The sequence below is a fragment of the Loxodonta africana genome, chromosome 14, assembly GCF_030014295.1.
Source record: "Loxodonta africana isolate mLoxAfr1 chromosome 14, mLoxAfr1.hap2, whole genome shotgun sequence".
Taxonomy (NCBI): domain Eukaryota; kingdom Metazoa; phylum Chordata; class Mammalia; order Proboscidea; family Elephantidae; genus Loxodonta; species Loxodonta africana.
The window spans coordinates 87,960,485-87,985,782 of record NC_087355.1 but is presented as its reverse complement, the minus strand read 5'-3'; the positions used below and the strand labels follow the sequence as shown (position 1 = coordinate 87,985,782).

General features: G+C 41.9%; 1 protein-coding gene across 5 annotated transcripts in view; it reads left to right on the top strand.

The window, feature by feature from the left end:
* Nucleotides 1-25,298, top strand: part of TRAPPC9 (trafficking protein particle complex subunit 9) — a 635,977-nt gene that overhangs the window by 374,033 nt on the left and 236,646 nt on the right. For all 5 annotated transcript variants that reach the window (XM_064268117.1, XM_064268114.1, XM_064268113.1 and 2 more), the window contains one exon: nt 24,699-24,841. In XM_064268117.1, coding sequence (XP_064124187.1) covers nt 24,699-24,841 — 143 coding nt within the window. The remainder of the gene's footprint in view (nt 1-24,698; nt 24,842-25,298) is intronic.

The window sequence follows — 25,298 nt, the reverse complement described above, 5'->3', positions numbered from 1 at the left end:
CCCACTCTTTTTTCAGGCATACTTACAGCTCCCCAAAATGGGTACTCCCTCAAACCTCGTTAACAAGAAAGTATCCACATTGTGAATTAAGTCTTTCTGATTCTTGTACATCTCTCGGGTGAAACCATAGTTGGATCTCAACCATTTGAGTAAGTGAAATCCGTGTTAACAGACGCAGTGGCTGCGTGCATGTCAGTGAGGCAGTGACCAGTGGAAGTGGATATGCTGTGTCTCCTTCCACGCTAGGAAACTGGGGCTGCTGGTGGGGACTCAGGAAGATATACTGTGTTAGGGAGGACACCAGGACTAAGGAGGTCAAAGACAGAACTGTCCAGGTTTAAAGCTGATGGGCTCTTATGGATCACTCGGCGCTGAGTCAGGAATTTTATGAGGTGGACTTGAGCCTTACCCCACCACAGGTCTGTCCTGCGTCTCAGTGGGCCCACAGTCTGGGGATGTGGGGGCGGAATGCTGTTCCAGAAGCAGCGGTGAGTGCTGAGTCCGGTGGGCAGCGGGAGTCTGATCGGGCAAGGCCAGTGAGTAGCTGTGTCAAAGTGTCACCTGTATCTTGGTGATTGGGGCCAATGGTGGCTTAGTTTTATTTTTTAAATCTTGGTAAAATACACATAAAATTTACCAGTTTAACTATTTTACAATGTGCAATTCCGGGGCATTCAGTACATTCATAATGTTGTGTAACCATCACCGCTATCTAGTCCTAGAAAATTTTCATTACCCCAAAAGGAAACCCCATACCCATTAAGCAGTCACTCCCATTCTCCTTTTCCCCCAGCCCCTGGCCACCATACGCATCTGCTTCCTGTCTCTATGGATTTGCCTCTTCTGGATCCAGTAATGGTTTTTAAATAGGGGACAGAATTTTGTTTCCTTGTTATTGGCTCTATTTGTTAATTCATTTGTTCCAAGCACCTTATTTTCCTTTCTCAGGGTTGAATGTTGACTTAGTGATAATAATGAAGCCAGAACTTACAGCGCTCTTTCCAAATGCCAGGCCCCACCTCAGCTCTCTGCGTAGCATCTCTGTATGAACCCCATCTGTTCAGCCCTCACTTGTTCCCTCGACTCATGTGTCCAACTGTCTCCACTCAGCTGCCCTGATGAATCTCACTTAGCGTGTCCCAAAGCCCCGTCCCGGGTTTCCCCACCACGCTGGTCCACGAGAATAGCAGCTCCTTTCTTCTAGTTTCTGCAGCCAAATAGCTCGAAAACATCCTTCACTCCCCTTTTCCTTCTCACCCAGCGTCCAGCCCATCGGTCAACTCTGATGGTTCTTACTTCAGAATATCTGCAGAGTCTGCATTTCCACCCCACTGCCGCCCCTGGACAAATCACCACCCTGCTTCCCCTGGACAGTTGCGTTCCTCTGTCTGGCCGCCTCCTCACTAGTCTGGTCCCATACCATCCATTTTCAACGTTGCTGCCGGAGCGTTCTTTTAAAAAAGTAATTCAGATCATGTCTTCGCTGAAAACCTTAAGAGCTTTCCATCTCTTTGGGAGCAAAGGCTAAAGTCCTTACTGCATCTTACACGCAAGTGCTGTCCAGCTGCTGGCTGCCTCTTGGAGCTTATCTCCTTCTGCTCCCCACAACCCACCCACACCCCCTGCCCCCGACTGGCCTTCAGATTGTTCCTGGAACTCATCAACAGGGTCCCACTTAGGATTTCCCCCATAGACGAATGGAGGGTGCCTCATCTTCCTTTCCGTTTTTCTTCTCAGATGCTGTTAGCCGAGAGCCTTTGCCTGAGCCATAAAGGAGCTCTAGCCCATTCTTTTCCTGCTGTAACTTGCTTCACATCTTCATACTTGTCACCATCTGACGTGCACCAAATTGCTTATTATTTGGCTCTTCTTGGTAGGGTGTGAGTTTTGGGTTGCTGTCTGCCTGCGAGGCACATGCTAGGTGCATCCAGGCATTAGATTAGCAGGGCAGTAATGTTGACAGGGCCAAACCCGTACTTCACAGATGGTGAAGTCGACACCAAGAAAGGAAAAGACGTCTGCTGGTTCCCACTTGGTTCAGTGGCTGAGCGGTGACCAGACTCCAGTCTTCTCCTGCAGTGGTTTCCTGGCTTACCTTTCACCTGGCCTGATGCTGGCTGTAGGCTTGCACGGAGCAAGCCTTGAAAAGGCTTCTCTTCAGGTTCAGTCTTGGTGATGCCATACTTACCCTTCCTTTATAAACAGCTGTCGGTATGGTAGGCCTGGCAGGTCTGGCTTTGGGATCAGACCCACCTGGGTGGAATTCCAGCTCTATCACTTCTGGCCATGAGACCTTGAGCAACTCACGGAATCCCACCAAGCATTGGGTTCCTATTGAGGGACTCCCATCAGCCAAGATGGGGTAAGTCCCGAGAAGGATACAGGGTATCTGGCTTCTAGCGTAGTGTCTGGCACAAGCTGGCTACTCATTGGCGGCCTCCAGCCCTCAGCACCTAACTCAGTTTGGCACCGATGCCGTGGGCCCCCATAAATTCCCTGCAGCAATGCCTCAGTATTTACTTCTCGCTGCTCCCCAATCACAGAGCCTTGGAAGGAGATGGCATTCCTCCCTATAAGTCAGAATTCTGTTGGGTGGCTGGTCCTCAAGTCATTACTACTTTAAAAAAAAAAAAAAAAAAACTACTTAAGACAGGCGATATTTAGAAGGCCGTGTAATACAGCCGGAGAGTGTTTGTCAAGACTGAATGAGTGCACATGGAAAATGTACTAATTGCTTATGGCTTGTGACAGTGTATTAATGCAAGTACAGTTCTGCTGATCCCCAACAAATCCTTGTTGCCTCGTTCCATGCTGACTGTATTTAGGTTTCACTAAATTTATTACAAACGTCCTTTCCCAAGTGGCGTACCCAGAAGGAGACAAGCCGTGAATATGTTGAGTGCGACATTTAGCACCAAGGCCGGGGAGCTGCCTGCCCTGTGACCTTCTGTGGTGGTTGCTCCCTGTGGAAGCACCAAGGCAAGGGAGCTGTTTGCCCTGTGACCTTCTGTGGTGGTTGCTCCCTGTGGAAGCCACGCTGACTTTTCGGGTGGCCTCTACCTCCTGCTCAGTCTTGTTCTTTCCCGTTCTCCGTGGCTTCTTGCTGGGAGACAACGTGGTATCTCTGGAAGAGCAGGTCCTTCGGAGTCAGGCTGACCTGAGTTTGAACTTATTACTGGCATGTTTGAGGCAAGATTCTTAATTTCTCTAAGCCTCCAATAATAAGCTTTTTAGGTAAAAATATCTACATAGCATTGTGGTAAGATTTAAGGTCTCTAAAGCACTGATTACAGTGGCTGGCATGTGGTAGGAGCCTAATAGATGCTAGCTTCCATCTTTCTCTGAGATGCGGCATGAAGATGCTGCCTGGCATTCAGTTCACTTGAGCCCCTCACTGCTAGCCACCAGGTATATGTGGCATGGCCCCTGCCTTCGGGGAGCTATACTCTGTGGAAGGGTACAAGCAGTTGTGCTACAGTGGTCAGGGACAAGGTGAGGGAAAGTGGCCTGGACCATGGGGTCACACAGGGAGGGATAGCTAACCCAGACCTTCCAGGACCCTGCAGACTCCCTAGGTGATAGGAGTTGTATGCAGAAATCTGATAACCAAGGAAGATTTGTCTGTGGGGGTGGGGTGGGATAGAGATGTGGGGAGGAGCTTCATAAAGCCACATTGTGGGGGAAAATCTGCATGTATTAATTAGTACGATTTTATCATTATTAATTTGTTAAATTATCAGAGATATTATAGCTAAAATACATGAGATTTTGAGTAAGAAGAATCCCAGATTTGATACTTAACAGCAGTATGACCTCGGTCAAATTAAACTCTTTTGAGTCTCAATGGTATTTTTAGAAAATGGAAAGAATACTGACAGATTTGTTTTGAGGATGAGGTACATTGCCTCATGTAAAATTCTTGGTAACGGCCTTGCACACATTGGGTGTTACCCGAATGTCGGAGTTGGGGAATTGGTAGTAGTTGTTGTAAACAACTTAGTAACAAAATATGATGGGTGGGATTTCTAGTTCTAGCACTGGTACAATAGCTTATATCTGACTAAAACTCATATAGTTAGCAAGTATAAACTCTAGAGAAAACATAAAAATCAAATATTTGGACTCACTGAAGAGGGACCAAATTCAGGCAGAAACTAGAGGAAATTCAAACCTTGAATGAGGAGATAAAGAAACCTATTTCATAACAATGAAATGGTCAGTCATCTAGAACACAAACCAATCCTCAATGTGCTTGCACGTGATCACAGAGCTTCAGAACATGCAAAGCAAAAACCAAGAGAATTAAAGGGAAAAGTAGATAAATCTACAGTTGGAGATGTTAACACCCATCTCAGTAACCGATAGAACAGCTAAACAAAAAATCAGTAAGGATATAGAAGTTTTGAACACCAGCTGCCACATTCACCCAATTGACATTTATGAAACACTATACCCAACTGCAGAATATACATTCTTTGTATTGCACATGGGACATTCATGAAGATAAACTCTATAATGGGCCATAAAATAAGTCTCAGTACATTACAAATAATTGAAATCTCACAGAGTATGCTAAAATGACTATACCAGAATTAAATTGGAAACCTAACAATAAGACAGCTAGAAAAAGCCCCAAATATTTGTAAATTAAGCAACATCGTTCTATATAACCCACTGGTCAAAGAAGAATCACAAGAGAAAATGGAAAATATCTTGAACTGAATGATTAATGAAAACATGAGATATCAAATTAATTGCACACAGTTGAAACAGTGCTCAGAGGGAAATTTGTAGCTTGAACTGCTTAAATTAGAAAAGAAGATTTTAAATCAATGACCTAAGCTTCCATTTTGAGAGGCTAGAAAAAGAAGAGCACATTAAACTCAAAGCAAGTACAAAGAAGGAAAAACTAAAGATAAAAGCAGAAATCAATTCAATAAAAGCAAACATTTGATAAAATTAACAAAGCCAAAAGTTGTTTCTCTTAAAAAAACAAATAAATAACTTTGATACTCTTGCCCAGCAGACATACCAGGAAAAGATAAATAAAAATTATCAATATTAAGAATGAAAGGGGGCTATTACTTTAGAGCCTACAGACATGAAATGGTTAAAAAGGGAATATTATGAACAGTTGCATGCCAATAGATTTTACAACTTAGACCAAATGGAAACATTTCATATTAGTTCTACTAACTTTTCGGAGATGTCTTTGAAATTTCTGTGTGCAAAATCATGTTTTCTGCAGTTAAAGACAGTTTTCCTGCTTCTCTATTTCTAATGTCTATGCCTTTTATTTCTCTCTCTCTTTTTTCCTATTAAACTGTCTAGGACCAGTAGATCAATGGATTAGAATAAAGAGTCCAAAAATAAACCCACACTCACACAGGTAATTGATTTTTGAATAAGGTCCAAAGCAATTCAATGGTCAAATTAGCCTTTTCAACAAATGATGCTGGAACAACTGGATAAATGTATGGTGACAAATAAACCTTGACCTCTACCTCACACACAAGTCAGTTTTAGGTAGGTTATACATCTAAGTGTAAAATCTAAACACCCAAAACTTTTAGAAGGAAACATAGGAGAATATATGTGGAAAGTTGGGAAAGGCAAAGATTTCTCAGAGAAGACAGAAAAAGCACCAAACATATAGGAAAAAATAATTATCTGACCCCTTTAGAAGTAAAAATTTCTACTTACCATTAAGCAAATAAAAAGGTAAGCCATAGACCATGAGAAAATATTTATAATATATACATCTGACAAAGGACTAATATACAGAACATATCATAAAAATAATAAAACAAGCTGATAAAAAATTGACAAAAGACCTGAACAGACATTTCCAAAAGAAGATACTTACATGAGCAATAAGTACATGAAAAGTTGCTCAAAATCATTTGTCATCAGGAAAAACACAAATTAATACCACAATGAAATGCCATCTCACACCTACTAGAGCGGTGAATGTGAAAAAGATTGACACCACCAAATGTTGGCAAGAACGTGGAGCAACTGGTACTCCTCAGGAAATGTTGACAAATATTGAACTCTAGTTAGTAGATTTGCCTTTTGCAGTGTGGTACATGTTGGCAATTAGGAAACCATTTTCTTTGTATTCTTTGAGCAATTGAATAAATCGATTGAGAATGATGAGAGCTGCGTTTCTCACAATTAGAGAAGGGTAATACAAATATGGAAAGGGACAAGACTAGATTGAATCTTGAGCGTAGGTTAGATTTTGAGGTATCATTCTGCACCCCTTGTTAGTAATGTCTTTATCCCTTTATCTGTATTTGTACTTATATCCATTTTCCTATTCATACCTATGTACAAATAGATATAGAAAAACATATGGATATGTATGTGTGTATAAGGTCTTGAAGTAAGAGCATGTTAGCAGCAGTGAGTGCACCTACCGTCCATATCTTAATGTTCTCCTGCCAAATGGATCCAGGTCTCTTCAGAGAAATGGCCACTTACTAGGTCAGGGAAAACAGGAGATGAGCCTGGAACATCTTGTTGTTCCGTGAAGGTAAGGAAGCACTCAAAGAATGTTGGGGATGTCAAAAGTATTCTGCAGCCAGCTTGAACAGAGTCCAAATCTGGGACAAATTGAGCATCACCATGAGTAATGATAGTAACAGAATATAACCCATTGAATAAGAATCCATGAACCCATGTAGTATAAACAACCAAATAAAGAAATGAATATAAACAACTAAGGAAATAAATGAGGAAAGGAAAAGTTCTCTCTCTCTCTCCTTTTTTACAGTAAATTGGCAACTAATAAATATGGAATGAATGATATAGCTAGAAAATTATCAGCGTTTGCTAAAACTTATCTCTTGTTGTTGAGTCAGTTCTCATAGCGACCCTATAGGACAAAGTAGAACTGCCCCATGAGGTTTCCAAGGAGCACCTGGTGGATTCAAACTGCTGAGCTTTTGGTTAACTGCTGAACTGTTAACCACTGGGCCACCAGGGCGCCATGCTAAAACTAGTGGGTAAAAATTTGCAAAGAATAAGGTATTTACCAATTCTCAAACATCTCCTCACAAATAACTTATTAATTACTAAGAGAAAACTAGTTACCATACAATGGAGAAACCCTGCAGACAGTATCTTATCATATGTATATGATCAGTCTCTCTCTTTCTACTTGAAAGAGAGAGATTGACAGACGTATAAAGCCAAGAAACAAAATGTGACAACTGTTAAATTGTGTAATAGGGAGTTTTTGTACTGTTCTTTCAACGTATCTGTCAATGTGAAATAATAGCAAAGTTTAAAGTTTAAAACAGAAACTTCTAGTAGAAGAAAATGGGGGAAATTATATTTCACCTTTAGTGGATGGAGGGTATTTCTAACCATGATACAGGAACCACTAAAAAAAAAATGCAAGAGACATAAACAAAAAGATTGATGTATTAACTGCAAAGAAATTCAAAATTCTTTTATAGCAAAAAATATTCTAAACAAAGTCAAAATCAAATATCCAACTGTGAAAAATATCTGCAATTTATGTCACAGATGAAGGGTGTAAAACTGATGTGGCGGGGGCAGCGTCTGACCTCCTCTAGCTTCACCAGAGGGAAGTTGAATCAAGATCAACAACCCAAGGCCGATTCCTACAAGGTGGAGGTGAGACACACCTCCTCCCTCTCCCCTTTTTACCAATTTTGACACCAACCGTCTCTCCCACAGCACTTTCTACCTTTCTGCTGGGTTCGATAATTTGATAATTCATTGCAGTGACCACACAGAACTCACAGGCCGTACTCACAGTTATGGGGCTTACTAGGGAAGTAACAGGTTACAGTTCAGATTCAGGAAAGACTCAGGATATAGGTCTTCTATCTGGATGGCTTCTTCTTAGCTGTGCTGCAGGCACACCTCTCTCTGGCCCCTTGGCCTCCTGACACCTGGGCCCGGTGCTTGGACTAGTGTTACAAAGCTCTTTTAGCTCTGCTGTTGAGTGCCTGGAGGCACCCTGCTCCACCAGTAAGCCTCATGGCCAAAGGCACTCAGTTTCCTAGCTCTGTGGGCTGGGAAACCCCACCACGGCTGTCTCGTGCCAGTCTCCTGATTCCTGCCATCTCTCACCTCTGTCTCGTGCTGTCTTCCATGTTATGGCTCCTTCCCTCTGTCTCCTGGATCCAGGAGCTTCTCAGTGCAGGGATCCCAGGTCCAAAGGACACACTCCACTCCTGGCTCTTCTTTTTTGGTGATGTTGAAACCCTTCCCTCCCACCTCTGATGGCTCATTTTAAGCCTAGCAGTATGGCAAAACTGACCAATCCCCTCATTCATTAGAGTTCCATACACCATATTGGCATAGTCCCACCCCCACAAAATCTTCATTATTTACATTATTAGCAAGCTATCCAGTCCCCTTGGTTGGCCACAAGCACCTCATTTGCATAGTCTTACCCATGCATTTGGTGGGAGTTGCAAAGACTAGGGCTGGAAGGGCCATATTAAATAATTCACTGCTCCGAAAGGATAATCTCCATAAAATATAAAACCTCCTAGAAGTCTGAAAGAAAAACACTGACAGTTCAATAATAAGGTGATCATATGATAAGAACATGTAATTCACAGAAGAGATACGAATGGCCCTTGCATAGGAAAAGATGTTCCATTTTCTTAATAACGAAAGAAATGCAAAATAAAACTACACTGAGGGTTTTTTTTTTAATGTCAGAGTGCACAACATACCCTATTTATGAGCCTTTGAGAAAAGTCCTCTCAAACATTGCTGTTAGGTGTGAAATGGTTTAAACTTTGAGAACATTTTAGTAGTGTCTGTTAAAATACTAAATATATTTACTTTTTGAGCCAGCAATCCTGCTCTGGAGAATATATCTTTCAGAAATACCAGCAAACACAGGAAGTGACCTGTGTAGATGTAAAGATGCAAAGTATCGGAAACAACCAAAAGGACAATATCTAGGGGACTGTTAAACCTATAAGAACATTCACACAGTGGAATACCACACATCTCTACAATTAATAAGAATGCTTTCTCTGTACTTGTAATGAAAAATCTCCAGGATATGTTAAGCAAAAATAAACAAATAACAAGGGGGACATTGTGTGCTTTTTTTTTGTAAGGTAGGAGGGGAGAGGAAAAACGGTGTATTCGTATTTTTTGGTGTCTGCATAAATAAGCACCTGGCAGGTACTCTTAAAAAACTAATGTGTTTACTTCTGTAAGATGGGTTAAGAGAATGGTACGGACATGGCAGCAGAGGAAGAACAGGCGGGCTCGGTACGTTACCATTTATATCATTCACGTTTGGAACAATGGGGATGCATTACTTATTGAAACAAATAACAGCTAACTGATGTAAAGTGTGACAGGTGCTATAAACTCGTTGTTGAGTTGATTCCGACTTAGCAACTCTGTAGAACAAAGTAGAACTGCCTTTTAGGGTTTCCAAGGCTGTAATCTTTGCAGGAGTGCATGAAGAAGAACATGGCATAAGGATTAGAGAGAGACTTTATGCAGATAACACAACCCTGCTTGCTGAAATCGAAGAGGACTGGAAGCACTTACTAATGAAAATCAAAGACTACAGCCTTCACTTTGAATTATACCTCAACATAAAGAAAACAAGAATCCTCAAAGCTGGACCAATAAGCAATATCATGATAAGCAGAGAAAATATTGAAGTTGTCAAGGATTTCATTTAACTTGGATCCACAGTCAATGCGCATGGAAGCAGCACTCAAGAAGTCAAAAGATGCATTGCAGTGGACAAATTGGCTGCAAAAGACCTCTTTAAAGTGTTGGAAAGCAAAATGTCACCTTGAGGACTAAGGTGCACCTGACCCAAGCCATGGTATTTTCGGTTGCCTCATATGCATGCGAAAGCTGGCAATGAATGAGGAAGACCAAAGAAGAATTGATGTCTTTGAATTTTGGTGCTGGTGAAGAATATTGAGTATATCAGGGACTGCCAGAAGAACAAACCAATCTGTGTTGGAAGAAGTTCAACCAGAATGCTCCTTAGAAGTGAGGATAGTGAGACTTCATCTTACTTACTTTGGACGTGTTGTCAGGAGGGGTCGGTCCCTGGAGAAGGACATCATGCTTGGTAAAGTGGAGGGTCAGCGAAAAAGAGGAATTCCCTTAAGGAGACGGTTTGACACAGTGGCTACAACAATGGGCTCAAGTGTAGCGAGGATTGTGAGGATGGCGCAGGACCGGGCAGTGCTTCGTTCTGTGGTACGTAGAGTTGCTGGGAGTCAAAGATGACACTGCAGCACGTAACAACCACAACAACAGTCTTCACGGGTGCAGATTGCCAGGTCTTTTCTCCTGCAGAGGGGCTGCTGGGTTTGAACTGATGACTTTTCTGTTAGTAGCCAAGTGCTTAACCACTTCATCACCATGGCTCCTCCGATGGATGCTATGGTGGAGAGAAAAGCAGAGTGCCATGTGGGCCTATCTCAGAGACACGAGCGGCTTCTCAGGAGAGCTATCTGAGAATAAAGCATTCGGCAGGGAGCCCGTTGTTCTGCTGCGGTCTGTGGAATTTTGGGTGATCAGTTACCTTCTAAGTCGTCTTGTTCATCAACTAGGCAGCTAGACTGCTGGTCTAAGGTACAGTCTAGCACCTGATTCTCTGACCTGCTGCTTTCCTTGGTACCAAACACCAGACTTTCAACTTGGTCCTGTAAAAGTCCCCAGACTCATAGCCCCTCCACCTGGGCCTAGTTTTCCAACTCTCCTCAACCACCATGGGACCTCTGAGCCTCTTGAGTAGAAGCTGTTTTTTTAAAATTTTTATTGTGCTTTAAGTGAAAGTTTACAAATCAAGTCAGTCTCTCATACAAAACCTTATATACTCCTTGCTATTTTTTTTTTATATGCTCCTAGTTGCTTTCCCCCTAATGATACAGCACATTCCTTCTCTCCACCCTGTGTTTTAGTTTCCATTTACCCAGCTTCTGTCCCCCTCGGCCTTCACATCTCCCCTTCAGACAGGAGCTGCTTACATAGTCTCATGCGTCTACTTGATCCAAGAAGCCCACTCCTCACCAGTATCATTTCCTGTCTTGTAGTCCAGTCCAATCCCTATTTGAAGAGTTGGCTTTGAGAATGGTTCCTGTCTTGGACTAACAGAAGGTCTGGGGACCATAACCTGCAGTGTCCCTCTGGTCTCAGTCAGACCATTAAGTCTGGTCTTTTTACTACAATTTGGGGTCTGCATCCCACTACTCTCCTGCTCCTTCAGGGATTCGCTGTTGTGCTCCCTGTCATGGCAGTCATCGGTTGTAGCTGGGCACCATCTAGTTCTTCTGGTCTCAGGCTGATGTAGTCTTTGATTTATGTGGCCCATTCTGACTCCTGGGCTCATAACTTACCTTGCGTCTTTGATGTTCTTCATTCTGCTTTGCTCCAGGTGGGTTGAGACCAATTGTTGCATCTTAGATGACCGCTTGCTCGCGTTTAAGACCTCAGACGCCACTCTCCAAAATGGGATGCAGAATGTTTTCTTAATAGTTTTTATTATGCCAGTTGATCTAGATGTCCCCTGAAACCATGGTCCCCAAACCCCTGCCCATGTAGGAGCTGTTTTGACTGCTGGCGTTGAGCAAGCCCATTCCTGCATCGTTGTGGATGTACTGTTTTAATTTGTAGTTACTTGACACCTTAAAGGTATAATTAACACTGAAGAAAAGACTTTGGCCAAAAGTGCTAATTAACTGGGAAGTAATGGTATGACTTTCATTTATATGTTTCATTGACCTTAAATAAACTATAGGAGGTCCGATCTTGGGAAATGAGCCCCAGCCAGGACCTCTGGTCCTGAACTTCTGACTTCCTAAGTGGACCTCGTCATAGCTGTTAATCTCATGTTACCTCACAGAAATAGAGCAGAAGGAAATTGTGGTGACAGGTCCTAGTGGGGTCTTTAAAAATTGGACATCTACCTCGTAGACACACAAATTGGATGCAGTACGTACAAGGGCAGTTACTTTTCTCTGGTGATAGCCTTAGTTAGATTAGAAATCATGGAACATTAGATTATAAATACAAAATGAACAATCACAATTCATTTAAGAGTTGATAGGAATCTCAGACAGTGTCTGGTAGGGCACTCAGATTTTACGGATGGGGAGATTGAGAGCTAGAGAAGGCACATGACTCTTTCAAGGTCATGTGAAGGTTAATTATGGCAAATCATAAGTCTTGCTTCTATTATTTCTGGTGAGGAAGGCTCCACATTAGACCCCAGACCGGGCAGCCCTGCACAGTGATTGGAAACTTTGTTTCAGTGATTGTAAGCAACTCTATTAATGGCCAAGGGCTATTTTTTAAAATCACCTTTATCAAATATAATTTGCATTGTATAAAATGCAGCCACATTAAAGTATTACAGTTAGATGAGTTTTGACAAGTGTGCACCACACATAACCACTCCCACAGTCAGGATAAGGAGTATTTTTATCACTCGCAGAAGTTTCCCTGAATTCCTTTTCAATCAGTCCTCTCCTACCCAGCGCCAAGAAACCATTAATCTGCTTTTTGTTACAAAAGATCAGTTTTGTCTTTTCTAGCATCTCACATAAATGCCTAAATACGGTACATACCCTTTTGTGTCAGGCTTCTCTCACCCAGAGCAGTATTTCTGGGACTGGTCCGCGTTGCTGTGTGTCAGTGCTCTGTTCCGTTCTGTTGCTGAGTAGGGTTCTATTTTATGGATATACCGCCTTTTGTTTACCCAGTCACCTGTTGTTGGACATTTACATTATTTGTCACTTTAGGTTATGAACCCAGTTTTTATGGGCATTTATAAAAATGTTTTTCCATGGACATATGTTTTTATTGTTCTTAGATAAATGCCTCATGTGAAATTGCCGGATAATAAGTTCATTGTAAGTTTAAGTTCTTAAGAAATTGCCCAGCCATTTCTCAACACAACTGTACTATTCTGTAATCCTACCAGCCGTGTATGAGGCTTCCAGGGGATTTCTTAGGGTTTTTTTTGGGTGGGGGTGGGGGTGGGGGGTTTGTATAAGCATGTTGTCTGCAAACAAACATTTTCGCTTCTTCCTTTCTAATACGTACGCCACGCATTTCTTTTTCTTGCCTTATTAACCTGAATAAGGTCAATGCTCATAGAAGATCAGTGCTGATACAAGTCATGAAAGCAATGCCCTTGCATTATTTCAGATTTTAGGCACAAAACATTCAGTCTTTAACCACTAAGTATGGTTTTAACTGGACATTTTTCATGGGTGCATCTTACCAGACTGAGGATGCGTGTTTCTGTCTAGTTGGCTGAGAGTTTATTTATTTTTAAGTTTTTTTATTGTACTTTAGTTGAAGGTTTACAGAACAAACTAGTTTCTTATTAAACAGCCAGTACACATACTGTTCTATGACATTGATTGGTTAACCACCCCATGACATGTCAACATTCTCCCTTCTCAACATCAGGTTCCCTATTGCCAGCTTTCCTGTTCCCTCCTGCCTTCTAGTCCTTGCCCCTGGGCTCGTGTGCCCCTTCAGTCTCATTTTGTTTTATGGTCCTTTCCAATCCTTGGCTGAAGGGTGAACCTCAGGAGTGAATTCATTGCTGAGCTGAAAGGATGTCCGGGGGCCATAGTCTCAGGGTTTCTCCAGTCTGAGGGTTTATTTTTAATTATAAATGGGTGTTAAATTTTATCAACTGCTTTTTCGGAAGCTTTTGAGATGATCAGGTGGCTTTTCTCTTTTTGTCTGTTAATAGATTGTTAATATGGTGAATCACATTGGTCGATTTTTTTGGTATTAAACCACCTTTCGCTGTTGAGATAAAACTTAATTGGTCATGATGTATTATTCATTTTCTGTATTACTGAATCAATTCACTAATATTTTGCTGAGGATTTTTATATCTAAATTCATAAGGCCTGCAGTTTTCTTTCCTTGTAAGCTCTATCTTTTTTGGATATTTGGGCGATACTGACTTCCAAAAGAAATTGGGAGGTTTTCTCCCTTTCTCTATTTTCTCTCTGGCTCTAACTTTTCTGAAAAAGTTAGTGTAAAATTGGTGTTATCTGCAGCATAAATGTTTGATAGAATTCAGGGGGAAACTGTATGGGTTTGGAGTTTCTTTTTGGAGGATATTTTAAATTATTAATTCAATGCCTACAATTTTTCACAATTAACATGGTCTCTTGAGGCTTTCTGTTTCTTCTTGATTCACTTTGGTGATCTGAGACCATTTTATCTAAATTGTTGAATTTATTGGCACAGAATTGTTTACACTATTCTTTTTTTTATCCTTTTTCATGTTGTTTCTTTCAGGGCTTTGAGCTGGTTGGTTCTGGTTCAAACCCCTGATGAGAATGTGCATTTCTAAGACGTTCCTAGGCCATGCTAATGCTGCTGGTTAGCGACCAATTCTGAAAACCACTAGTAGAGCAGTGGTTCTTAAAATTTATTATACATAAGAATCACCTGGGGATCTTGTTAAAATGTAGATTCAGATTCAGTATATCTGGGGGGTGGAAAGGCAAATTCTCAGCAGGGGTTCAAGTTGGAACAAACCGGTTCGAATCTCTGATTTCTTTCTTCTTTCTTCCTCAATCAGCCCAACACAGAGTATTATAACATTTATTGACATTTTTAAGAACTAACATTTTAGTGTAATTTATTTTCTCTATTATTTGTCCATTTTCCATTTGGTCATTTCCTTTCCTGTCACTCTGCTCACGGTGGTTTTAATTACATGTTTTCGTAGCATGTTGCTGTTGGAGCTTAGCACGTTGATTCCACGCCCTTCTTTCCTCGTATGAATGTGTAAAGCTGTGAATTTTTCAGTGCCGCTTAGGCTGCGTCCCACAAATTGTGGTATGTTGTGTTTTCATTCAGTTTAAATTACTTTCTTATTTCTGTTGTTATTTTTATTGTTATTTTACCTCTGGGTCTTTTAGAAGTGTGCTATTCAGCTTCCAAATATTTGCGGATTTTTTTCAGATATTCTTCTGTTATTGATTTCTAATTGTAGTCAGAGAACATACTTTGTAGGATTATGATGTCAATCTATTTAAATTTGTTGAGACTAATTTTATGGATCAGAGCTCTGGTGGTGCAGTGGTTAAGAGCTCGGCTGCTAACGGAAATGTCAGCAGTTTGAATCCACCAGCCACTCCTTGGGAACACTATGGCACGGTTCTACTCTGTAGGATAGAATCACTATGAGTTGGAATCGATTCGACGGCAACGGGTTGGGTTTGTCTTTTGGTATTTTATAGTTCAGAGTATGTCCTATTTTGATAAATATTCTCTGTGCTCTTTAAAAGAGTGTCTGTGCTGCCATTGTTGGGTGTTCATTATTGTTGTTGTTGTTAGGTGCTGTCGAGTCAGTTCCAGCTCATAGTGACCCTGTGTACAACAGATGGAAACACTGCCTGGTCCTGCATCATGCTTACAATCGTTGTTATGCTTGAGCCCATTGCTGCAGCCACTGTGTCGGTCCATCTCTTTGAGGGTCTTTCTTTATTTCGCTGACCCTCCACTTTACCAAGCATGATGTCTTTCTCTAGGGACTGATGCCTTCTGATAACATGTCTGAAGTATGTGAGACATAATCTAGCCTTCCTTGCGTCTAAGGAGCATTCTGGTTTTGCTTTGTCCAGGACAGGTTTGTTCGTTCTTTTGGCAGTTGATGGTATAGTCAATATTCTTCGCCACCACCACAATTCGAAGGCATCTTCTTCGATCTTCCTTTTCCCTTTTGCATATATATGGAGTGATTGAAAACACCATGGCTTGGGTCAGGCACACCTTAGTCTTCAAGGTGACATCTTTGCTCTTCAACATTTTAAAGAGGTCTTTTGCAGCATATTTGCCCAATGAAGTGTGTCTTTTGATTTCTTGACTGCTGCTTCCACAGGTGTTGATTGTGGATCCAAGTAAAATGAAATCCTTAACAGCTTCAGTCTTTGTTTATGATGATGTTGCTTGTTGTTTTTTTTTTCTTTTGTTTTCTTTATGTTGAGGTGTAATCCATATTGAAGGTTGTGGTCTTTGATCTTCATTAGTAAGTGCTTCAAGTCCTCTTCACTTTCAGCAAGCAAGGCTGCGTCGTCTGCATAACGCAGGTTGTTAATGAGTCTTCCTCCAATCCTGATGCCCTGTTCTTCTTCATACAGTCCAGCTTCTCGGATTATTTGCTCAGCATACAGATTGAATAGGTATGGTGAAAGGATACAACCCTGACGCACACCGTTCCTGACTTTAAGCCTCAAAGTATCCTTTAGGTATGTTTGGACGACTGCCTCTTGGTCTATGTACAGATTCTGCAGGAGCACATTTAAGTGTTCTGGAGTTCCCATTCTTTGCAATGTTATCCATAATTTGTTATGATTCACACAGTGGAATGCTTTTGCACAGTCAATGAAACACAGGTAAACATCTTTCTGATGTTCTCTGCTTTAAGCCAGGATCCATCTGACATCAGAAACCATATCCTGGTTCCATGTCCTCTTCTCAATCCAGCCTGAATTTCTGGCAGTTCCCTGTTGATATACTGCGGCAGCCACTTTTGAATGATCTTCAGCACAGTTTTACTTGTGTGTGATCTTGATGACATTGTTCAATAATTTCCGCATTTGGTTGGATCACCTTTCTTTGGAATAGGCATAAATATGAATCTCTTCCAGTCAGTTGGCCAGGAAGCTGTTTTTCATATTTCTTGGCACAGACAGGTGAGCACTTCCAGCACTGCATCCGTTTGTTAGAACATCTTAATTGATATTCCATCAATTCCTGGTGCCTTGTTTTTTGCCAATGCCTTCAGTGCAGCTTGGATTCCTTCCTTTAGTACCATTGGTTCCCGATCACATGCTACCTCCTGAAATGGTTGAACGTTGACCAATTCTTTTTGGTATGGTGACTCTGTGTATTCCTTCCATCTTCATTAGATGCTTCCTGTGTCCTTTAATATTTTCCTAGTAGCATCCTTCAATATTGCAACTTAAGGCTTGACTTTTCTCTTCAGTTCTTTCAGCTTGAGAAATGCTGTACATGTTTTTCCCTTTTGGTTTTCTATCTCCAGCATCACAGCAAGACGCAAACCCCCACAGTGCGACAAACTGACAGACACATGGGGGATTGTTGGGTGTAGTGTTCTCTAAATGGCAATTACGTACAGTTGATTGATAGTGTTTTCTATTCTTCCACATCCTTACTAGTTTTCCGTCTACTCGTATTACTGTGGTAGAGTAATGTTGAAATCTGCAACTATGGTTGTAGGTTTGTCTGTTTGTCCTTGTAGTTCTGTCAGTTTTGACTCCGTGTACTTTAAGACACTGTTAGTAGTTGTAATCACATTGTGAACTACCTCTCTTTATCTCTGGTAAAATGGTGTCTTGAAGTCTATTTTGCTGATGTTAAACAGTCCCTTCTGCTGTCTTTTAATTATTGGTTTTCTTGTAGAGAGCATATAAAAAAAAAAAAAAATAGTTGGGCCTTTTTAAAAAAAAATCTGGTCTGACAATTTGTACTTCTATTAACATTTTTTCATGATTTTATTGCTCAAATTTTCCAGCTCTGGTAATAGTTTTATTTGTTGACAGACATTGTGAATGTTATATTTGAGAGTCTGAATTTTGTTTCATTCCTCTAAAGAGTTGTTTGAATTGGTTCTTCTTGTTGTTAGGTGCTTGTTGCTGTTAGGTGCTGTACATAGTGACCCTATGTACAACAGAACAAAATACTGCCCCGTCCTGCACCATTCTCACAGTCCTCGTTATGCTTAAGCCCATTGTTGCAGCCGGTGTGTCAGTCCATCTCGTTAAAGGTCTTCCTCTTTTTTGCTGACCTTCTACTTTACTAAGCATGATGACCTTCTCCAGGGCCTGATCTGTCTAGATAACAAGTCCAAAGTATGTGAGATATAGTCTCACTGTACTTGCTTCTAAGGAGCATGCTGGTCGTACGTACTCTTCCAAGACAGATTTGTTCGTTCTTTTGGCAGCCCATGGTATATTTAATATTCTTCTTCACCACCACAATTCACAGGAGTCAATTCTTCAGTCTTTCTTATTCATCACCCAGCTTTTACATGCATATTGAGGTGATTGAAAACACCATGGCTTGGGTCAGGCGCACCTTAATCTTTAAGGTGACATCTTTGCTTTTCAACGCTTTAAAGAGGTCTTTTGCAGCAGATTTGCCCAGTGCAAAGTGTCTTTTGATTTCTTGGCTGATGCTTCCATGGGAGTTGATTGTGGATCCAAGTAAAATGAAATTCTTGGCAACTTCAGCCTTTTCTCCCTTTATCATGATATTGCTTATTGGTCCAGTTGGTTCTAGCAGGCAGCTAAGTTATATGTGGATAATCTTGATCCTTTGAAGACTTGTTTTTAAAGTTTGTAAAGATGTGTCTAGAGTAGCTTTTATGCTGTGGTTAATTTCACCTTTGTACTTAGTCCTGACCCTTCTAGGATTGCTTCTGAAGGTCTCAGATGTCCAACCGGGCCTTTCCACTTGGCTGTTGGAAACTTGAATGATTTTCAGCCCTGTGTTAGCGCTTTGAATTGTCTAGCCTCAGATGCCCTGTCATTGTTGTTTTCCCTGGCCGTTATTTTTTTCACCTGGCCTGGATATTTTCACCCTACTCATGCAAAGATTGATATTCAGCCAAAGATGCAGGGAATCTATGCATCTTGCTGGAGCCCTTTCTCTGTATAGCAGTCTCTTCTCCAGGACTCTTTCCTGTGTAGTCTAAACTCCTTGGCTTCCATGTACTCTGTTCTCTCTCCTAAGTCAGCAAGACTGCCCGGCTCTGTTTGGGTTTCCCCCTTTTTGCATCATGGCTTAGAATTTGCCACTGGCTGCAGCCAGTGGGATTCTAAGGCTTGTATCATTTGTTTACCCTCTCTTATGTACCACCGTCTGTTGTCCTATGCTATCTATTGTCAGATCTCCTATGCTCTTTTCTGTTATCAAATCCTTATAGCTTTCATACTAAGTTGTGTATGCCTAGAAAAATGTATATTTTTTCTTTAGTTCCTTTTCCTTGCCCATTACTGATTTTCGTCATAGTCTCCTCTTAAAGAAAGGGAATGTATAACACTCTCAGAAGGGAAAGTCTTTGGGCAGATTAGTGCTTTGCTTCTCGTTACATTTTGATTGACAAAAAGATTGAACACCCTGAGTTTTTTGCCTTACCAGCCCACTTTTGTGGTTTTATTAAAATTAAAATATTATGTTATATTGTAACATAAAAAAATTATATTGTAATTTTACTTGGTAGAGGAAGCTTTTTACATCTTCTCCTCCCCAGCTGTCTCATTATCTGACATTTTGCATTTATGACAATGGTAAAACATCCACTGTCCAACTGTTCTGCCCATTAATGACATTCATCAGGCTGCAACAAATGCCTAAGTGCTGGCATTGGTAGTTAAGGTTATGTGTCGACTTGGTCAAGCCACAATTCTGTTTTTTAGCAGTTAAGCAATGATGTCATTTGGCAATTGTATAATAATATGTCAGTTATGTAATGATGTAGCCATCCTCTGTTTTGTGATCCAATGCAGTCGTTCTCCATTTTTACATAACACCGATTTCACGTAGTGACCTGGTCTTTGGAACCTTACCGTGTCAATAAGTGAGGAGAGGGTATATTTCTTTTTTTTAATCAGGAGGAAAAGGCAATGATAGAGTCAATAATTAACAGAATCTTTTCTCTGCTTGGTTATCACAAAATAGACATGTTTCTCCACAATTTTATCTTTTCCTTGGTTCTCTACAGAGTGAAGAAACAGCCAATTCTAATAGAACGAAAACAAACTTTGTTGTTATTGTTGTTATATGGCACTTGACAATTATGTATCTCCTTGTGTTCTTCTGCTCATTTCCCAGGTGATTTCCACCACATCACTCCCTGGAGGTTTTAAGTTTTACCTTAAAAAATAAAAAATAAAAGAAAGCCAGAGTAACATCGGTAGTTACTTCACAGATGTTGACTTTTCAAGGCCATGTTTGGAAGTCCATTTATTTTCTTGACCACTCCGCCAGCAGTTTGTGGAAGATGCTACACATGTGTGGGGTGATGGGTTGGCTTCATGTATTTCTTAGTTCCTTTACTCATGCATTCATTCAGCCAACATTTACCGAGCTTTTTGAGACGAGGGACCACACGATATTCATATTGTACTAAGCACAGAACCTGGTATCCAGAAGGTGCTCAGGACATGTTTGAAAGGAGGAATGAAAGAATACATTAATTGAATGAAACCTGAATTCAGGTGGCAAATCTGCAAGAACTTAATGTAAGTCAGTTGGATTCAGAAAGTCTTTACAGAAAGGCTTGTTGGGGTGTACGTATGATGGGGGATGGTCTCACCTTCTGCCGATGACAAAGGGGGTTTCATGAAGTGTAAGACGTATTCACAAGAAACAATCTTTTTGAGATGGTGGGACAGTGCTTTGGGCTAGAGTGAGTGGGAAAAGGATTAAGGATTTTGGTGAAGCCAAAATATGATCCTTCAGACTTAAAAAAAAAAAAAAAAAACCTTTTTCAAAAAGCACTATTTCAGTGAGGAGATATAGAAGTCTTGTTGGAGGTGTGGCTTATCTGGGTCATGAAGGAGAGGTAGGACTTGTACAGGTGGAGAAAATGAGCGAAGGTGTTTGTGGTAGTACAGGCCTTGAAGGGAAGCTGTAAACATAGAATGGAGGACACGTGGAGGTGTGGTGGGAGGGGAGGGTGTAGAGGTGGGTTGGAACAATGATCTCTTAAAATGGGACTGAAACTACTTTTTTCCTACTCTTACCAACATTGGCCTAGGGTTGTCAGATGGGTGAGGTTGTAGAGGGAGAAAGAAGTTTATTGGATGTGTGCCCACTTGTTCTACTACCGCGTTTTGTCATTTAATCCTCACTAAAACCTGGTGGTTCAGTGTTAGAATTCTCAACTTCTGTACAGGAGACCCGGGTTTAATTCCCAGCCTGTGTACCCCAGGTGAAGCCACTGCCCATCTGTCACAACTCAGCTTGCATGTTGCTATGATGCTGAACAGTCTTCAGTGGAGCTTTCAGACTAAGACAGACTGGATAGAAAGGCCTGTAGTCTACTTCCAAAGAATCAGCCACTGCAACACCGTGAATGACAGTAGTCCAACCTATAACCCATCATGGGGATGGTGCAGGACAGGGCAGCATTTCATTCCATCCTCCATAGGGTCATCATGAGTCAGGGGCTGCTTTGACGGCAGCTAACATCGACAGCAACCTAGAATGATTAGTTATTCCATTTAACAGTTGAGAATCTGAGACAGCAAGAGGTGAAATAATGGGCCCAAGGTCACACAGAGCCGTGGTGACTTGCCTGGTATAACTGGCCCCCAGACCTGCTTTCCTCTGTGCCACTCTGCCGTGCACGTCTTTGGGGTTTCTTCATTTGGCCTCCCCGGAGGAAAACTACTCTCCTTCTTGGCATACCCTTTGTATGATACCATGTACATACAGGCAGTTTTGTTAAAAGGCTGTGGCTGCCTCACCACTGGAGAGGAGAAATAGGTCAACAAAAGCAATACCTGCAACTTAAATGCTGCAGCTTGCTAGAGAGGCTTTCATGAACTGTGACTCTTGCAGCATAGGGAAGAAGGGAGGAAGGCAGGACTCTCCTGCTAGACTTTTGGAAATATGGCTTCACTTGGCTTCTGCCAGGTGAGAGGTCTTTGGTCTGCACCTTGGGCACCTGGCCATGAGCCCCCATCTGGCTTTTACCCCCTACGTTACTGAGGGAGGTAGTGAGCAAGCGAGAGGTCATTAAGAAGATGAGAAAGAAAAGACCAAAATGGATGTCAGAAGACACTCTGAAACTTGCTGTTGAACGTTGAGTAGCAAAAGGAAAAAATGACAAAGTAAAAGAGCTGAACAGAAGATTTCAAAGGGTGGCTCAGGAAGACAAAGTAAAGTATGATGACATGTACAAAAAGACCTGAAGGTAGAAAACCAAAAGGGAAGAACATGCTCAGCATTTCTCAAGCTGAAAGAACTGAAGAAAAAATTCAAGCCTCAAGTTGCAGTGCTGAAGGATTCTACCGGGAGAATATTAAACGACACAGGAAGCATCAAAAGAAGATGGAAGGAATACACAGAGTCACCATACCAAAAAGAATTGGTCAACGTTTAACCTTTTCAGGAGGTAAATATGATCAGGAACCGATGGTACTGAAGAAGTCCAAGCTGCATTGAAGGCATTGGTGAAAAACAGGGCTCTGGGAATTGACGGAATACCAAGTGAGATGTTTTCACAAATGGATGCAGTGCTGGAAGTGCTCCCTTGTCTATGCCAGGAAATTTGGAAGACGGCTACCTGGCCAGTCAACTAGAAGAGATCCATGTTTATGCCTGTTCCCAAGAAAGGTGATCCTACCGAATGCGGAAATTATCAAACAATAGCATTAATATCACAAAATAAAATTTTTCTGAAGATCATTCAAAAGTGGCTGCAGTATATCAACAGGGAATTGCCAGAGATTCAAGCCAGATTTAGAGGAGGACGTGGAACCAGGGGTATCACTGCTGATGTCAGATGGATCCTGGCTGAAAGCAGAGAATACCGGAAGGATGTTTACCTGTGTTTCATTGACTATGCTAAGGCATTCTACCGTGTGGATCATAATAAATTATGGATAACATTGTGGAGAATGGGAATTCTGGAACACTTGTCTTAGGCTGGGTTCTCTAAAAAAAAAAAAAAAGTTCTCTAGAGAAGCAAAATCAGTACAACATATAAATATATAGAGAGAGATTTATATCAAGGAAACAGCTCATGCAATTGTAGAGGCCGGAGCATCCCAAGTCTGTGAATCAGAATAAAGGCCTCTGCCAATTCATGCAGCCACAGAAGCTGGCAAACCCAAGATCAACAGGCTGGAGAGCGGGGCTCCCACTTGCAGGCTGTGAAGGTCAGCGAATCCCAAGATGGGCAGGCAAGACCACAAGATCTGTTCTGATTTACATAGCTGCAGGGGCTGGTGAACCCAAGATAGGCAGGTTGGGGAGCAGGACTCTTGCTCACAGGCTGTGAAGATCGACAGATCCCAAGATTGACTGGTAAGCTGCTAGCTCAAGTCCCAGGAACTGGAGGTCAGATGACAAGAGGCAGCTGCTGGATCCAGAAGAAGCCAAAAACCTTGGCAAGGTGAGCAGGAAGGAAGTAGGTGGTGGAGGGAGGAGAGATGAAGGCTGAGGGGGTGGTAAGCTGCCACAGGCCCCACCTCCACAGGTACCACTCAGCAGATTCCATCATGGGAGTGATCATATATCAAATTTCAACAGGGGAGTGATCACAGCATTATGTAACTGCCAGAACACTGAGAATCATGGCCCAGCCAAGTTGACACATAATTTTAACCATTACAACACTGAATCGTGCTCATGAAGAATCTGCATATGGATCAAGAGGCAGTTGTTTGAACAGAATAAGAGGATATTGCATGATTTAAAGTCAGGAAAGGTGTGTGACAGGGTTGTATCCTTCCCATACTTATTCAATCTGTATGCTGAGCAAATAATCTGAGAAGCTGGACTATATGAAGAAGAAAGGGGCATCAGGATTGGAGGAAGACTCGTTAACAACCTGTGTTATGCAAATGACACAATCTTGTTTGCTGAAAGTGAAGAGGACTTGAAGCACTTACTGATGAAGATCAAAGACCACAGCCTTCAGTATGAATTATACCTCAACATAAAGAAAACAAAAATCCTCACAACTGGATCAATAAGCAAAATCATGATAAGTGGAGGAAAGATTGAGGTAGTCAAGGATTTCATTTTTCTTGGATATACAGTCAAACACCCATGGAAGCAGCAGTCGAGAAATCAAAAGATGCGCTGCATTGGGCAAATATGCTGCAAAAGATCTCTTTAAAGTGTTGAAAAGCAAAGATGTCACCTTGAAGGCTAAGGTGTGCCTGACCCAAGCCATGGCGTTTTCAATGCCTCATATGCGTGTGAAAGCTGCACGATGAATAAGGAACACCGAAGGAGAATTGACGCCCTTGAATTGTGGTGTTGGTGAAAAATATTGAATATACCATGAACTGCCAAAAGAATGAACAAATGTGCCCTGAAAGAAGTATGACCAGAATGCTTCTTGGAAGCAAGGATGGCGAGACTATGTCTCACATACTTTGGACATGTTATCAGGAGGGATCAGTCCCTGGAGAAGGATATCATGGTTGGTAGAGGGTCAGTGAGAAAAAAGAAGACCCTCAATGAGATGGATTGACACAGTGGCTGCAACAATGGGCTCAAGCATAGCTACAGTTGTGAGACAGTACCCATGGCCTGTCCCTCCTTGGAGTGCTGGCTCCTTGTTGCCCTGTGCCCTTGTCTTGGAGGGGCTCAAGGGAACGGCATGAGTTGGTAGCTTGCCAGCTTTCACTCACTGTGATTGAAATGTATCTTTCTTTCTAAAATGCCCCATCCAGTCACTGACTACATCTTGGAACCATTTTTCATTTGTATCTGTAGGCTGGGAGCTGCTGGTGTAGACATCAGGGTGTCAGAGGAAAGGTGGTGCTGGGGTTGGTAACGGGGTGAGAGCTGCTAAATGCTAAGAAGCTTCACCAGTTGGGGTTGTCTTCAGACTTCCTAAGTGTGGGGCTGGAAGTGAGGAATGTTGACCCCTTAGGGAAGACTGACTTACCATTGCCTTCTTGTTTTAGACTCTGGAAGCAGTCCTGAATTTCAAATACTCTGGAGGCCCGGGCCACACTGAAGGCTACCACCGGGAGCTTTCCCTGGGCCTGCATGTGGAAGTGGAGCCATCTGTGTTTTTCACCCGTGTCAGTACTCTCCCCGCAACCAGGTAAACTTATGACTTAATAACCTTCAACTTGTTGTCATTGTGTGCCGTTGAGTCAATTGTGGCTCATAGCAACCCCATGTGACAGCATAGAGCTGCCCCATAGGGTTTCCTAGGCTGTAGTCTTTAGAAGAACAGATTGCCAGGTTGTTTCCTCTGGCGAGTGGATGGTGGATTTGAACCACCAGCCTTTGGGTTAGCAGCCTAGCACTTAACCATTGTACCACCAGGGCTCCTAACCTTCTTTTACAGTCCTATAGTACTGGTCTCAGCTTTTCTTGTGACTTGCCTCCCACCAGATCTGTGTCGTGGGCCAAGTTGCTTAGCCTCTCTTGGACTTAGTTTCCTCATCAGAAAAATGGATGCTGCATAGGACCCTGCCTCTTGTGTTAGTTGTAAGTGAAACCCCCACCCCCCCAAAAAAACAACTCGTTGCCATCGAGTTAATTCCAACTCTTAG